The sequence below is a fragment of the Oreochromis aureus genome, linkage group 3 (assembly GCF_013358895.1).
Source record: "Oreochromis aureus strain Israel breed Guangdong linkage group 3, ZZ_aureus, whole genome shotgun sequence".
Lineage (NCBI taxonomy): Eukaryota > Metazoa > Chordata > Actinopteri > Cichliformes > Cichlidae > Oreochromis > Oreochromis aureus.
In genome coordinates this window covers 102,003,956-102,018,997 of record NC_052944.1, presented here as the reverse complement: position 1 = coordinate 102,018,997, position 15,042 = coordinate 102,003,956, and the positions used below count along the sequence as shown (strand labels likewise).

The 15,042-nt window shown below is 43.3% G+C and overlaps 1 protein-coding gene across 1 annotated transcript in view; it reads left to right on the top strand.

The window, feature by feature from the left end:
• The first annotated feature begins 14,158 nt into the window (after positions 1-14,158).
• Positions 14,159-15,042, top strand: part of LOC116324239 (NACHT, LRR and PYD domains-containing protein 12-like) — a 34,402-nt gene continuing 33,518 nt past the window's right edge. The window contains exon 1 of the mRNA XM_039603414.1: positions 14,159-15,024. Within this exon, the coding sequence (XP_039459348.1) occupies positions 14,757-15,024 (268 nt within the window). The 5' untranslated portion in view covers positions 14,159-14,756. The remainder of the gene's footprint in view (positions 15,025-15,042) is intronic.

The window sequence follows — 15,042 nt, the reverse complement described above, 5'->3', positions numbered from 1 at the left end:
TATTACAGTTGTATAATATTGTTCTATCATTTAGTAACATTACGGCATGCTATATTATCATGGCATTTGATGGCTCACCTGGTCTTGCTCCACAATGAGTGTTCCCCTTATTCTCATGCAAAGCTCTGTAGTGCCTGAGCATGGATGAGGTGTTGTTGTTATATCCCAGCTCCCTGGCACATAGCAAACACTTCACCTTGTACAAAAGTAAAGACAGCTCAACATAAATTGTATTGCACCATCAGTATTATGAAAATACATCTTCTGTAGAAATGTACATACCTTGTTGGGGGAATAAAATCAAAATGTTCCCACACAGGGGAGGACATCCTCCTCTTCTTAGCTGGCTCCATCCTCTCCTGACTTTCTCTCCTCACTCTCATAAACCTCCAAACTTTCTCCAAACTGTCTCCAAACTCTCACTAATCGTAACTCTCCATCAAACACCCAAATTTTGAATGAAGTCTGAGGGGTTTATATCGCTGTCATAGCTCGCGGAAAAGTTCGAACCGCTTCATGAACCAGTCACGTGGTACAGCCGGGCAGCGAGGCTTCGGACGTCATCATTTTCAGCTCCTCCCATAAATGAAGCAAGCCTCGATACGCGCTTCGCGGAAACGCCCCCTCCATTACTCGACACACGCTTCGAAGCCTCGATACAGAACGTCCCATCACTAGTTGTCAATATTTAATTTCACTCGGTAGCTGTAGGGGTGAGAAGCCATTTTTCTTTGGGAACCTTTTCTCCTGTTTTTGGTTAGAGAGGCAGGTAAGACACCTGTAATTTTCTTTTGGGGTTTTCTGTGAAGGTAAGCCAGCTGCATTTCATTTCTAGAGTTTTTGGTTTGTTGTTTTGGCCATGCTCACCCTGACGCCCGCTACCTTTTGGGCCTTAATAAACTGACTGGCTGTTGTGAAATCCGTGACAGTTGTCTTTTTGGTTCGTCTTCCTTGAGAGCAGGGAGTGTGGGGGCAGTTCTCCTTATTTTTATTTTCCTTATGTTGCACGCCGGGTTTCCCTGGGCTGGGGTGTAACAAAGTTTATTTTTCCCCCTATATTAACAGCATGAAAAAAGAGCATATAGACATGGCTGAACAGGTTGCATAATTGGCACTGAATATCAACATCCACCTTTACCCAGCTGGCCAATGACTCTGGGCCAGTAACCTTTAATTGCTTACCCAGTCTACACAGTCTCTTTTCCAGGGTCCAGGACATTTCACCAAAGTATTGCCCCCCACAGCTGTAGCAGCCACTGCAGCCCCTTAAATATCCTAATATCTCTGCCATTACAATATACAATGTGAGAAATGAAACGTAAAGCTGAAGTGAACAGTACAGCAGCGAAATGTCAAAGACCCTGGTGAAGACATGAATAAACACAAGACACTAATAATATCAATGCTAGCTTGCCAGTTAGTTTCTCTGAAACCCAGACCAAATCCAGTGTCAAAGATCTTGTAATAATACATTTGGTGAGGAAAAAGTACACATGTTATCATGTGGCATCTATTGTTTCATAGATGCCACATGTTTCATTTAAAATCCACTGTGGTGCTGCCATTATTAAATTTACTAAAAGAAACAATGCTAACCTTCACAGTCTTGAAAGTGTGTGAGGGATCTTCCTTTAGAAAATGAGGTCCTCTGTCCTCTTCCTTTGTGTAGGGCTCTGGTCAAAGAAGTCAAAAAGAAAACAAAAACACTTTTTAAACAGTGTTTATGAAGCATGTAGACAGCTCCAAATTCACAGCTTTTTGATACATAATTCCATCAATATATGATTATCATTGGAGATTTTGAATCAGGCTTATCAGGACATTCAAGTAGAATATGATATCCAACCTACCATCAATATACACAGATTCTGTAAAAGTTACCACACTAAATGTCCAGTTGTGAAATATGATGACAGACTTTACTTATCAGCTTTCTTTCAATGAGTTCATCAGTTGAACTGCATAACCTAAAACTTAAACAAAGGATTAGATTTCGCAGTTGAACACTTACATCATCACCGAAGCATCTTATGAGCCTAGTTAGCCCTCCTATGCCGCTCTTGATTTTGTACAGCTCCACGAACCTAGCACAGCAAAAAGGAACCCTTTCAGGTCAACAGATGTAAGACGGGCAAATTCTGCTTCAACCTGAGCAATAGAAGAAGAGGGGTGGAGAGTACAGGCAGAATAATAACAAAAAGATTCTTTGAGACCCAAAATTAAGCAAACAGTCATCTGAGGCCCATTAGAGAAAACACAAACACACAAAAGCAAACAAACAAAAAGATGCACTTTACCTGCCGTTCAGTGAACAAGGAAGTTCAGAGAACAATAAGCTCTGTCTTGAAATCTTTTCCTATTGTATATGTACCTGATTGTTGTGGAAACACTTAAAGTATTTGTACAGATCATACCTGAGTTTGCGTTTGCTTCATTTCATGTAAAGCTTGTATTTAGATTTGGTGTTTGAAAAGATTTTGGACATGAACAGTTTATAACAGTTGTAAAAATGATTCATTAAACATGTTTGTGGCTTTCACAGTAAAAATCAGACTTTTCTATTGTCAGCTGGGAGGACTTCAGTGAGCCTCCAAACATGGCTGCTGCTTAGTTTTCCACACATCTGTACACATCTGTATGTTTCAGCTTTGTCCTTCAGTCTTAACATGGTTCATCTTCATCTTAACTTCCTGCTTCTATCATGGTTAAAGCTGATGAATCCTCTGGACATCAAACACTGATGTTGTTATTGGAGCTGAGTGAAGTTTGATGGCTTTATTATCCATGCTGTGACACATGGCAGCTGTCAGAGCAGAACACATGAAGTCAGCAGGTGTGTTTAAATACAGCCTCTGCTTCCTCTGAAGGTCCATGACATCACAGCAAGGCCACGCAGGCCGTCCAGAATCCCAGGCTCCCACAAACATGTCCTCCTTCTCCCTGGATTTGCATTGTGGTTGTGGAACATATCTTTGGGTCCAGAGATGGAGCAGCGGTCTCTCTCTCTCAGTCTTTGTGGCTGTTTCTGTTTGAGTCTGGCTTCAGTTCAGTCTAATTTAGCAGCTGTGACATCAGAGATTGTAGGGGAGGAACAGCCACAACCACAGGTGAGTTTCCCACCCAGAAACAGAGCGTGAACATCACCTCTGTCTGCGCTGTGTTGGTCACAAGGTTTGTTCTGGGCTTTTAAGTGGAGGGCTGGAGGTTGTGAGTGATGGAAGCTGAGAGCTGTGTTTGCACGTGCTCAGTGTGACAGGATGTTGGCTGCTGTGAAAGCTGAATGCTCTCTGGTTAGAAGTGATGTCACACATTAGGATAACTGTGCTAGCTCTCTGTCAGAGTACCAGGGCTTCGCTTTGACCACACATGACTCTCAGTACACAGCATGATGTGTGCGCTGTAAACAGGAAGCAGAGGAGCAGGATTAAGGTAAACCTCTGAGGGATCAAACTCAGACTGAGCTCCAGATGTTTCCACATGTTTCTGCTCTGCCGTGTGTTTGGTGATTATTCCAGGTATAGATGATGGAATATGACCAGTCTGATGTCAGCCTGCTTCTCTGACAGCGCCTCACCTCTCTGTGCTGCCCCCTGCTGGCTCTTATCATTACTGACTGAGTCCTTGACACACTTACTGCCACTTTATTAAGTACAGCTTGCTAACACAGGCTCAGACCTGCTTTGCCTTCAGAGCAAAGCCTTAAATCTTCATGGCTCAGATTCAGCGAGGTGCTGGAAACATCCCTCAGAGTCACGTGATCAGTGACGTCTTCTTCAGCACTGACAGATAGAAAAGTGCATCCACATAAACAGGATATATGATAATAATAATAATAATAAACAAATGCTGATTTTCAGACCTTTGTCTGGGTGCTAATCCAGCTGTGTGTGTTTGGGATGACAGTAAATAAATGTCAGACTTACAGCTCCTGTTTTACTGCATTAAAGTGATAAGATGACTTCAGAGCTTTGACATGGATGGTAGTGAAAGCAGGAAATGACAAATGTAGCACAGCAGCAGCGTTTAACACGTCTCAGCTGGAAACAGAAACTCTGGTATGAACATCATTCATAGAACAGCTTCCAGCTTCTTTTGCTCTGCTATGGTTTGGATGGAGTTGCATTTAAATATGCAAAGAGACTAAAATGGTGAGGGTCAGGAGGTCAAAGGTCAGAACTCCTGTGGGTCTGAGGGCGGCCTCACGGTGGAGAAGTGACACTTCCTGTCACTGTGGCGGTTACAGTGACATCATGCAGTTTGTGTTTTGCCCTCCAGAGGGCGACAAATCAGCACAGACAGAGAGCTCCATTCAAACTTTGCTGCCATCAGTAATAATTCTTCAAATATAATCATCAGTGTTTGAGCAGTTATGATATCAGGGACAATCTACACATGTGTGACAATACTGAACATGTCACATGACACACCGTAAACATCATGTGATCCACTCTCAGTCTGCACTTTCATTCATGACTTCAACAGGTTGAAATGAGCTTTGACGAAACATTCAGTGAAATAAATCTTTGATGACAGGATTCATGTGAGTACCAGATGAACTTTGTACCAACAACATCTTCAATAACAGAGTCTGAATGAAGCTCAGGTGTTGATGCTGCTCACTGATTGGACGGTTGGTTTCAGCTCTGCTCTCAGTCTTTACTGCACAGGTGAAGGTAGAAAGTGTGTCTGGATCTATAGCCTGGAAACAGAGAAACATGCTGAACATTTGAAGCTTTGCAGCAGAAATGTTCATGTTACAAATACAGCAGAGCTGATCTGGGATCAGTGTGTTCACACCTGCAGCTACAACAAGGTTTCATGTCTCCACACGTCAGCATGTGAACTTTACTCTGACTCAGTCTGAGCAGTCAGATGGCATATTCAGTGTTGGGGAAGTTACTTTGAAAAAGTAATTAATTATAGTTACTAGTTGCTTCTTCAAAAAAGTAACCGAGTTAGTAACTGAGTTACAGGATTCTAAAAGTAATTAATTACTTGAAAAGTAACTATTGCATTACTTTGAAAAAATGTTTAACCCTCTGGGGTCCAGGGTATAATTGGCCATTTTTGACTACTTTTGATTTGAGCTCTATATTTTACCTTTAAAAACTATTTACTTTGTCTTGTTTGGTATCATTCTTTTCAGCACAACCTCACGTGTCTGAATTTACAGTTATGTTTTCATGTTGACATACTGTATTAACACAATTGATCTAAAATCAGACAAAAAACATAAAATCCCAGTAGAAGTTATATATTTTTTACTGTAACAACCACAAACATGTTTACTGAATCATATTTCATAACTTTAAATGCAAATATAAATTGTTAATTTTAAAATCATATGCACAAGTTTTGCAAACAAAGTTATTTGCAGCCATTTACCTTTTACCCCTCTTTAAATAACCATTTCAAACTATTTACAGAACAATCAGCTGTTCTGCATTCAATAAGATGCCACACAAATTATTTGTGCCACTCCGAAAAATAATTTCTGTCCACTATAAAGGAGAACATCACAGCCGGATACCTGCAGGTCTGACAGCAGCAGGTGTATCACTGCTGTTTCTACCTGGAGACAGCAGTCGCCTCATTGTTCTGACACACAACACAAAACTATCCACAACACTACACACTAACTACACAACACTAACTACACACTAACTACACAAGACAACACATTAACTACACACCCTAAACACGCTAAACGTCACAAATCTCTCACATCTCAAAACTCGCTCTCTTTACTGCTGTCTTTCTCTCTATCTCTCGCCGTCACTCCTAAAACTTCCCTCTCTCCCTAAACAACCAAATGTGATGTCACCATATCATTTTTTGATTGGTCGACATGGTGCATTTTTTCACCAACACGAACAGCCTGTTTTTTTTGTTTGTTTGTTTGTTTGTTTGTTGGTTTTTGCTCATAAGCAGAGAGTGCTTGCTAGCGTAAACGTGAAGAAACTATTGAGGAAAAAACGTCGCGTATATATTGTTTATCATGACTCTGGTTTTACGTGGCCTATCAACACAATTTATAAACTGGTATATATCACCTTGTTGCTTTGTCTTTAAGTGGTCATGTGATTGGCTTACAACGACTACTTTATTCCTCCTCAGTCAAACAGCAGCACTCACGCGATTGTTTTGCCCCCTTAGCGCCAGGTGTTGTGCCAAAAAGCGATTGTCTACCAGAAAGTGATTACCGTCCGCGGGAGCGCGCAGCTGCTTAAAGCTGTAGCGTCCAGATTACTTACAGCTACTTCCGTGCAACTGATATAAGATGCGGTAAGCTGAACACAGCTTCAACCGTCTGTTTGTTGAAAAATAGTAACGCGACCGCATTTTCTTGTTAGTAACAGTAACGGCGTTGTAACGATAGGAATAGTAGTTAGTTAGATTACGCCGTTAGTAACGCCGTTACTTGTAACGCCGTTATTCCCATCACTGGGCATATTTTTAAAGTTAACAAATTAACACACACAGCTGAGCCCCTCCCACCTGTGCTGAGTTTCAGGTGGAGTCCCTCCTCCTTCCAGGAAGCAGCTCACCTGTGTGTCTGTGTTTAGTGTCTAGGTGTGGAGTGGAGCTTGTTGTTGGTGTGTGAAGAAACTGTAAGTTTGTTTTGTTTCCTCCTTTAACAGTTTGTCTTTAGGAACTTTACTGTTTGTTCAGCTCATGTTTGATTTCTTCACACAACAAACTGTGTGTTTGTATTTTCGGTCTCTCCATTAAAGTCAGTGTGTAATGTTTTCCTGGCTAACATCAGCTGTGTGCAGCTTAGTTCCAGCGCAAACAGCACAAATCTGTCGCTCCATAGTTCACGGTAACGGACTCACAGCTGGAACGAGGCCAAGTGTGTCCCGCCACTCTGAGCTACGTTTGTGTACTTATAGTTTGTACTTTGTGAGTTCACTCAGAGTCCACAGAGGACGCAGTGTACATGGTGACGTCACAGCTCAGATGCAGTGTTTTTCTCACCTCCTTTACTGTCACTGTGATTAATATTTACGCATGAGACACCTGCAGAGCTCTGACGCTAAGCTAGTCAGACAGCATGCTAAAACTAAGCTAATGCTAAGAGTTAAAAATGTATTTTTAACACAAGTTAAAAATGTATTTGAGCACTGTGTGAATGAGAGCAGCAGAGTTAGTTGATGGTCAGATGGTTACAGAGAGAGCAGCAGACTTTGTAAATGATTATTTATTTCAGCTGTAACTTAGACATGACATGACAGGTGTTTGCTACACCCGCCAGAGCCTCATAGACATCGGTGACCAGCGTCAGACATCTGTTTCACTGGACTGTCTTCGCACGCACAACATCCCAGATCACATAGCGAGACCACCGGCCTCCCCGTGGATTGTTATCGGGACTAGGCGGCGGCGCAGACGGAGGGAAAGGAAGCAAAAGCGGGGCCGTAGGTCCGGCATTATGCTGAGGCTAAAAAACAAACCACACAAGCCACCTCTGCCGAGCCTCTATCTCTCCAACGCCAGATTCCTCGTGCAAAAAACGGATGACCTGGAATTACAACTAGTGGGAAATCGCTATGTGCGTGACTGCTGTGCCCTGATCATCACCGAAACCTGGCTTCACCCGGGAATACCTGATGCTAGCGTGCAGCTAGCAGGCCGCACTCTGCTCCGCTGGGACAGGACAAAGGACTCCGGTAAGAGCAGGAGGGGGGGCTCTGTATTTACGTGCATGAAAGCTGGTGCAACAACGGGACAATTATAAACAGTCACTGCTCCCCGAACCTCGAGTACATGTCGGTAAGATGCTGGCCTTTTTTTCTACCGAGAGAGCTAACAGTAGTGATCATCACGGCTGTGTACATTCCACCCGATGCCAACGTAAACACGGCGCTCTCTATCCTGCTGAACACCATTAACGAACAGCAGCGGGCCCACCCGGACGGTGTTCACATAATTGCAGGCGACTTTAATAAGGCCAACATAAAGACTGTACTCCCAAAGTTCTATCAGCATGTCAAATGTCCCACCAGAGGAGAAAACACTCTAGATCATGTTTACTCCAACATCAAGCATGCATATAGAGCCATACCCCTCCCCCACCTCAGTCAGTCCGACCATCTCTCCCTCCTGCTCTCCCCAGCCTACACCCCCCTCAGACGCAGTGCCAGGCCCACCACAAGGACTGTTACAACCTGGCCTGAAAATGCTCTCCACAAACTACAAGACTGCTTCACAGAGACAGACTGGGACATATTTGAACACCAGGACCTAGAAACTTTCACAGGATCAGTACTGGACTACATCAAGTTCTGTACTGCAAATGTGACAGTGGACAAAAGCATTCGGGTTTTCCCAAACCAAAAACCCTGGATGACCAGCGAGGTCCGCTCACTCCTCAAAGCCCGCGATGCCGCCTTCAGGTCAGGTGACAGAGCTCTGTACAGGGCTGCTCGAGCGGACCTGAAAAGGGGGATTAAAAAAGTCAATTCAGACCACAAAAGGAACGTCGAGTCCCACCTGTCCAGCAACAACACACGGGAGGTGTGGCAGGGAATGCAAGACATCATCAACCACAGAGGCAGCACTGCGAAAACAGAAAATCCGAGTGTGCAGCTGGCAGAGGAAATAAACAGCTTCTTCACCCGCTTTGAAACACCACAACAGCAGCACTCATCTGCCTCAGCCCTGCTCCCATCCTCACCCTCACCTGGTTCCTGCACAGCTCCACTCACTATAATGGAGCATGATGTCAGACGTGTGCTCCTGGCAGTGAACCCCAGGAAGGCGGCCGGTCCAGACAGAGTACCTGGCAAGGTACTAAGAGCATGCGCACACCAGCTCACCCTCATCTTCACCAGACTCTTCAACCTCTCACTGGATCAGGCAGCCATCCCATCCTGTCTAAAATCAGCCACAATCATCCCAGTGCCGAAGAAGTCTCCCATCACCAGCCTGAATGATTACCACCCTGTGGCCCTCACACCGGTAATCATGAAATGCTTTGAGAGACTAGTCCTTCAACACATCAAGGATTACCTCCCCCCAGAATTCGACCCCCACCAGTTTGCATACCGCGCAAACAGATCCACAGAAGACGCCATCGCCACAGCCCTCCACGCTGTGCTGAGTCACCTAGAGCAGCGGCAGAGCTACGTCCGAATGCTCTTCGTGGACTACAGCTCAGCCTTTGATACAATCATCCCGGACATCCTCATCACCAAACTGGTCACTCTTGGCCTCCCTCCTCTCACATGTGCCTGGATAAAAGACTTTCTCACAAACCGGCCCCAGACTGTGAGACTCGGCCCTCATCTCTCCTCCACTCGCACACTGAGCACCGGCTCCCCACAGGGCTGTGTGCTGAGCCCCCTCCTGTATTCTCTCTACACCCACGACTGCAGTCCGACCCACAACAACACTCTCATCATCAAGTTTGCTGATGACACCACGGTAGTCGGACTCATCTCAAAGGGAGACGAGGCAGAGTACAGAGAGGAAGTCCTGAAGTTGGCAGCATGGTGTTCAGAAAACAAACTGACACTGAACACTAAGAAAACCAAAGAGCTCATTGTTGACTTCAGGAGACACAACACCGACTTGGCCCCCCTCTACATCAACGGGGAGTGTGTGGAGAGGGTCCACACTTTCCGGTTCCTTGGTGTCCTCATCTCTGCTGAGATCTCCTGGACAGACAACATCTCAGCGGTCGTCAAGAAGGCCCAACAGCGGCTGCACTTCCTGAGAGTCCTCAGGAAGTACAAGCTGGACTCCAACCTGCTGCTGACCTTCTACCGCTCGTCCATTGAGAGCCTGCTAACCTACTGCATCACGGTATGGTACGGCAGCTGCACCAAGGCAGATAGAGTGAGGCTTCAGAGTGTGGTCAAGACAGCACAAAAGATCATCGGCTGCCCTCTCCCCTCCCTGATGGACATTTATTCCTCCCACTGCCTCAGCAGAGCAGCAAACATTATCAAGGACAGCTCCCACCCTGGTTTCAACATGTTCAGCCTGCTTCCCTCAGGGAAGCGCTACAGGTGCATCAACACTAAAACCCACAGACTCAAAAACAGTTTCTTCCCCAAAGCGCTAACCACCCTGAACTCACACATGCACCGATAACACAGCCACCCCCCACCCACCCCCAATTTTTTTTTTTTTTCTTCCCATTTCCTCTATGAACCACCACTGTGCAATACCAATTCTATGTGCGATAACCCAACTGTATATACACAACACTATTTATTACATATTACTTTTTTTAAAATCCGGCTTGTATATTTGTACATTTTATATATTTTTTTTTCCGTCTGTTAATACTGTCCATATGTATATAGCGCTGCAGAACTGTAACCCCCCCCCCAGCATGTTTGCACTGAGTAGGAGATTCTCTGTATCTCATTGTACAACTGTATAGTGACAATAAAGGCATTCTATTCTATTCTATTCTATTCTATTCTATTCTAAACAGACTGTTGGCTCCTCATACAGGAAGTGATGCTTCACTTTCAGCCATCTGTGGATTTTCTTCAGAAAATGTAGTTGCAGCTGTGAAATCATTAAAGGATCATTGTGTGAAAGACACTCTAACACAGCTGACAGCAGCCTTTAGCTGTGAGCACACAGTGTCTCACATTTACATTCACTTTACTGTCAAATACACTCAGTAACTTTAAACAGCTGCTGTTATCAAGTGAAAATAGCAAAGATTTCAGGGCTGAGCTGAGTCCCAGTGTTTCATCATCCTGGTAACACTTCAGACAGTCACAACTCATCACAGCTTCTCATTATCATCAGGACAGATTTAGGTCAATATCATTTCACATTTCTGTGTCATCATCCATCAAATGTTGACACATAGTGGGTTTGTCATTCTCTCAGCTGACACTGAGATGAAGCAGCAAAGAAGCAGCTGATATTTGGACAGCAACATGATGGAAAGGAGGATTTCAGTTGATGTGCACATGAATGATTTGTGTTTCCTCTGCAGGTGAAGGTAGAAAGTGTGTGTGAGCTGATGTGAATTGAGCAGCATGGATCAGTGTGAGGACAGAGAGGAGGAGTCCCTCCTCTAAAAGCACTCTGTGTGGGGAACATGAGAGCCAGACCAAAGCTCAGAGGTGAGATGACCATCTCTAACTGTCCATGACTCTTCTCCATGTCACAGCTCAGCACTCACATCACTGCTCCATCATTATTCACAGGAACCAACCTGCACCTCCACCCAGCTCTGTGTCCTTACAGAGTGATGGGTCCAATGATCGAGGCATTGATTTTAAAGTCCAGCCTCTGTCTGCTGCAGAGAGGTGAGCTGTTCGTAAGATGAACTCTTTGATTTGAATGATTTTGATGTTTCCTGGTTTCTAAAATGCATCTCTGCAGGAGAGCAGTGTCTCAAAGGACACACAGGCTCAGGTGTAACTGTCATTTTATCTGGTTTTAAGACACATTTGGACAGAATTGGCTGTTTTTTAACTATTTATTTTAATCACAGGTGTAAATTTAGACCTCACACATCTGGATCCTAAACTATGATAGAAACAGCTGCTAGCAGTGGGTAGTTTGACTTTAGCCTGGTGGCTAAGCTAACAGAAACCAGCGTGCCAGCTGTGCTCTGTGAGGATGATACGCTGCTCTAGAAAGCAAACAAAGGTTTGTGCAGCTCCTCTTCAGAAAAGTGTAGAGAGCAGCTGCTTTATTAGAAAAAGGCTCGTTGTGTGAGCCCAGATGTGTGTGTAACAGCTGGATGAAGGAGAACATGAATCATCACAGTCACATCTCCATCCCGCCTTTATTAATGAACTTCCTGTTGCTTACAGATGACAGGAACACAAACTGTTTGTGCCACGTGGTGCTGCAGGATTTGTTAACATGTCCATGATGGTAACATCTCCTCGTCTAACCGCAAACACATAAACGCTCCTAACGGCAGCTATCACAGCCACAGAGGCAGACGGTTTCTCACTGTTGCATTCAGGGACATTTGTTTTCCTGTTAAAAGCTGTACTCTAATCTAAGAGGACTTACTGACAGGAAACAGCTGCATTATCTGCAGTCTGTGTGATCACAGCTGCTTCAGTGACTGTCATCATGTTTGTGTCTGCAGAGGTCAGAGGTCACAGTCTGCAGGATCCAGCTGTCCGTCTGTGAGGAGTGACTGGTCCAAAGATAAATCTCCACTCTTCAGTGCTGAACCTGGACCAACGAGGTCAAAGAACTTTGAGGAGCTCCTTTACATGTTTGTGTTTTCCTGGATATATGTGACCAAAGATTCATTAAAAAGATAAAAATCTTAGACTTTGTCCTGTAGCGCTGTGTTGCAGGCAGGATTGGACCCAAACATAACAGGATGAACTCAAAGAGGCAGCTTTATTTCAGCTGTTAACATGCAAACACTAGAAATAAGAAAACATAAGTGTAGGTTTGCAGTGAATGAAGCCTCAGCTTAATGCTCCACTTTGTCCCTCTTTTCCTTCTCCAAACATCCACATCAGGAGTCTTTGATAGAGTTTTAAAATATTTACTTACAAATGTCCAAAGAGGGGTTCAGGATACCTGAATCCACAATTATTAAAGACTCACAGTTCAAACGGATGCAGAGGGATGGAGAGGTCAAACAACTGTGTGGCTTCACTCTCCTCACTTCCTGTCTCTGCCAGACTATCAAATTAAAAGCATACATTTTGAGTACAAGAAGTCAAACTATGAACTTATTCCAATATTCTTAATTTGCCGATCTGTAAATATTCCTTCCAATATAATACAGCTCTAAGCCAGTGAGTCATAACCAGTGATGGGAATAACGGCGTTACTTTTTTCAGTAACGCCTAATCTAACCAATTATTATTCCTATCGTTACAACGCCGTTACTGTTACTAACAAGAAAATGCGGTCGCGTTACTATTTTTCAACAAACAGACGGTTGAAGCTGTGTTCAGCTTACCGCATCTTATATCAGTTGCACGGAAGTAGCTGTAAGTAATCTGGACGCTACAGCTTTAAGCAGCTGCACGCTCCCGCGGACGGTAATCACGGTCACTGTCTAGCACAACACCTGGAGCTCAGGGGGCAAAACAATCGCATGAGTGCTGCTGTTTGACTGAGGAAGAATAAAGTAGTCATGGTAAGCCAATCACATGACCACTTAAAGACAAAGCAACAAGGTGATTTATACCAGTTTTTAAATTGTGTTAATGGGCCACGTAAAACCAGAGTCATGATAAACAATATATACGCGGTGTTTTTTCCTGAATAGTTTCATCACGTTTACTGTCTAAGGACAGCGCTAGCAAGCACTCTCTGCTTATGAGCAAAACACACAAAAAAAAACAAAAAACAGGCTGTTTGTGTTGGTGGAAAAATGCACCATGTCGACCAATCAAAAAATGATATGGTGACATCACATTTGGTTGTTTAGGAAGAGGGGGAAGTTTTAGGAGAGAGAGGAAGAGAGAGAGAGCGAGTTTTGAGATGTGAGAGATTTGTGACATTTAGCGTGTTTGGAGTGTGTAGTTAATGTGTTGTCTTGTGTAGTTAGTGTGTAGTGTTGTGGATAGTTTTGTGTTGTGTGTCAGAACAATGAGGCGACTGCTGTCTCCAGGTAGAAACAGCAGTGATACACCTGCTGCTGTCAGACCTGCAGGTATCCGGCTGTGATGTTCTCCTTTGTAGTGGACAGAAATGATTTTTTTGGAGTGGCACAAATAATTTGTGTGGCATCTTATTGAATGCAGAACAGATGATTGTTAGTTTGAAATGTTTACCAAAAGAAAAAGGTAAAAGGTAAATGGCTGCAAATAACTTTGTTTGCAAAACTTGTGCATATGATTTTAAAATTAACAATTTATATTTGCATTTAAAGTTATGAAATATGATTCAGTAAACATGTTTGTGGTTGTTACAGTAAAAACTATAACTTTCTACTCTGATTTTATGTTTTTGGTCTCATTTTTAGATCAATTGTTTTAAAACAGTATGTCAAAATGAAAACATAACTGTAAATTCAGACACGTGAGGTTGTGCTGAAAAGAATGATACCAAACAAGACAAAGTAAATAGTTTTTAAAGGTAAAATATAGAGGTCAAATCAAAAGTAGTCAAAAATGGCCAATTATACCCTGGACCCCAGAGGGTTAAACATGTTCCAGTAACGCAATAGTTACTTTTCAAGTAACTAATTACTTTTAGAATCTTGTAACTCATTTACTAACTCAGTTACTTTTTTGAAGAAGTAACTAATAACTATAATTAATTACTTTTTCAAAGTAACTTGCCCAAAACTGGTCATAACTTTATAGTTTTAATCATTAACCCAAATTATCGTAATCATGTAAAATCCACAAACTTCATACTCTTAGAATAAGCTTAAACTGTCAGTGGTTTCCCCTGCAATTTATGGGCCTCATTACAATCAGTATTAGTTATTCTGTTGACTGACAAGAGGAACAGAAAAATATGTCCATGAGAACAGCTTTAGTTTAAATCCGACTGTATTGACATGCAGTATAAAAGAGTGTAGGAGAGAATCAAACAGCTAACAAAGCTAGCTGAGTTCAGTTTAGTCTAACTGCACTGAAGCACATTAAGCAACATGAACACACACACAGGACTTTTCTATTGGTTATAAATTGTCCATGAAAGTTTCCACAGTTCATGAATGTCCATTAATATATAATATTTCCCAGAGCTCTAACCTCCCCAGCTCATTAGTGTTGATGAAATCAAAGGAACTGCGAGGAACTGCAGTTTGGTCGAATCTGGATCTTTTTCATTAACAGTAAATGGTTTTGGTGATAAAGAAATGTGTTCACAGAGAGAGGAAGAGGAGTGGTGTTTGTGAGGAGGAGCAGCTGTCCTGCTGTGCTTTGTGTCAGGTCGTCCTGAAGGATCCAGTCTCTACCAGCTGTGGACACTGGTTCTGCAGACAGTGCATCTCCTCATACTGGGACCAGTCTGCTTCATCAGGAGACTCCGCCTGTCCCCAGTGTGGAGAAAGATCCAGAACCAAAGCTGGACTGCAGACAGCCAGTCAGAGCAGCTGTGTACAAAGTAAGACTGAACATCTGT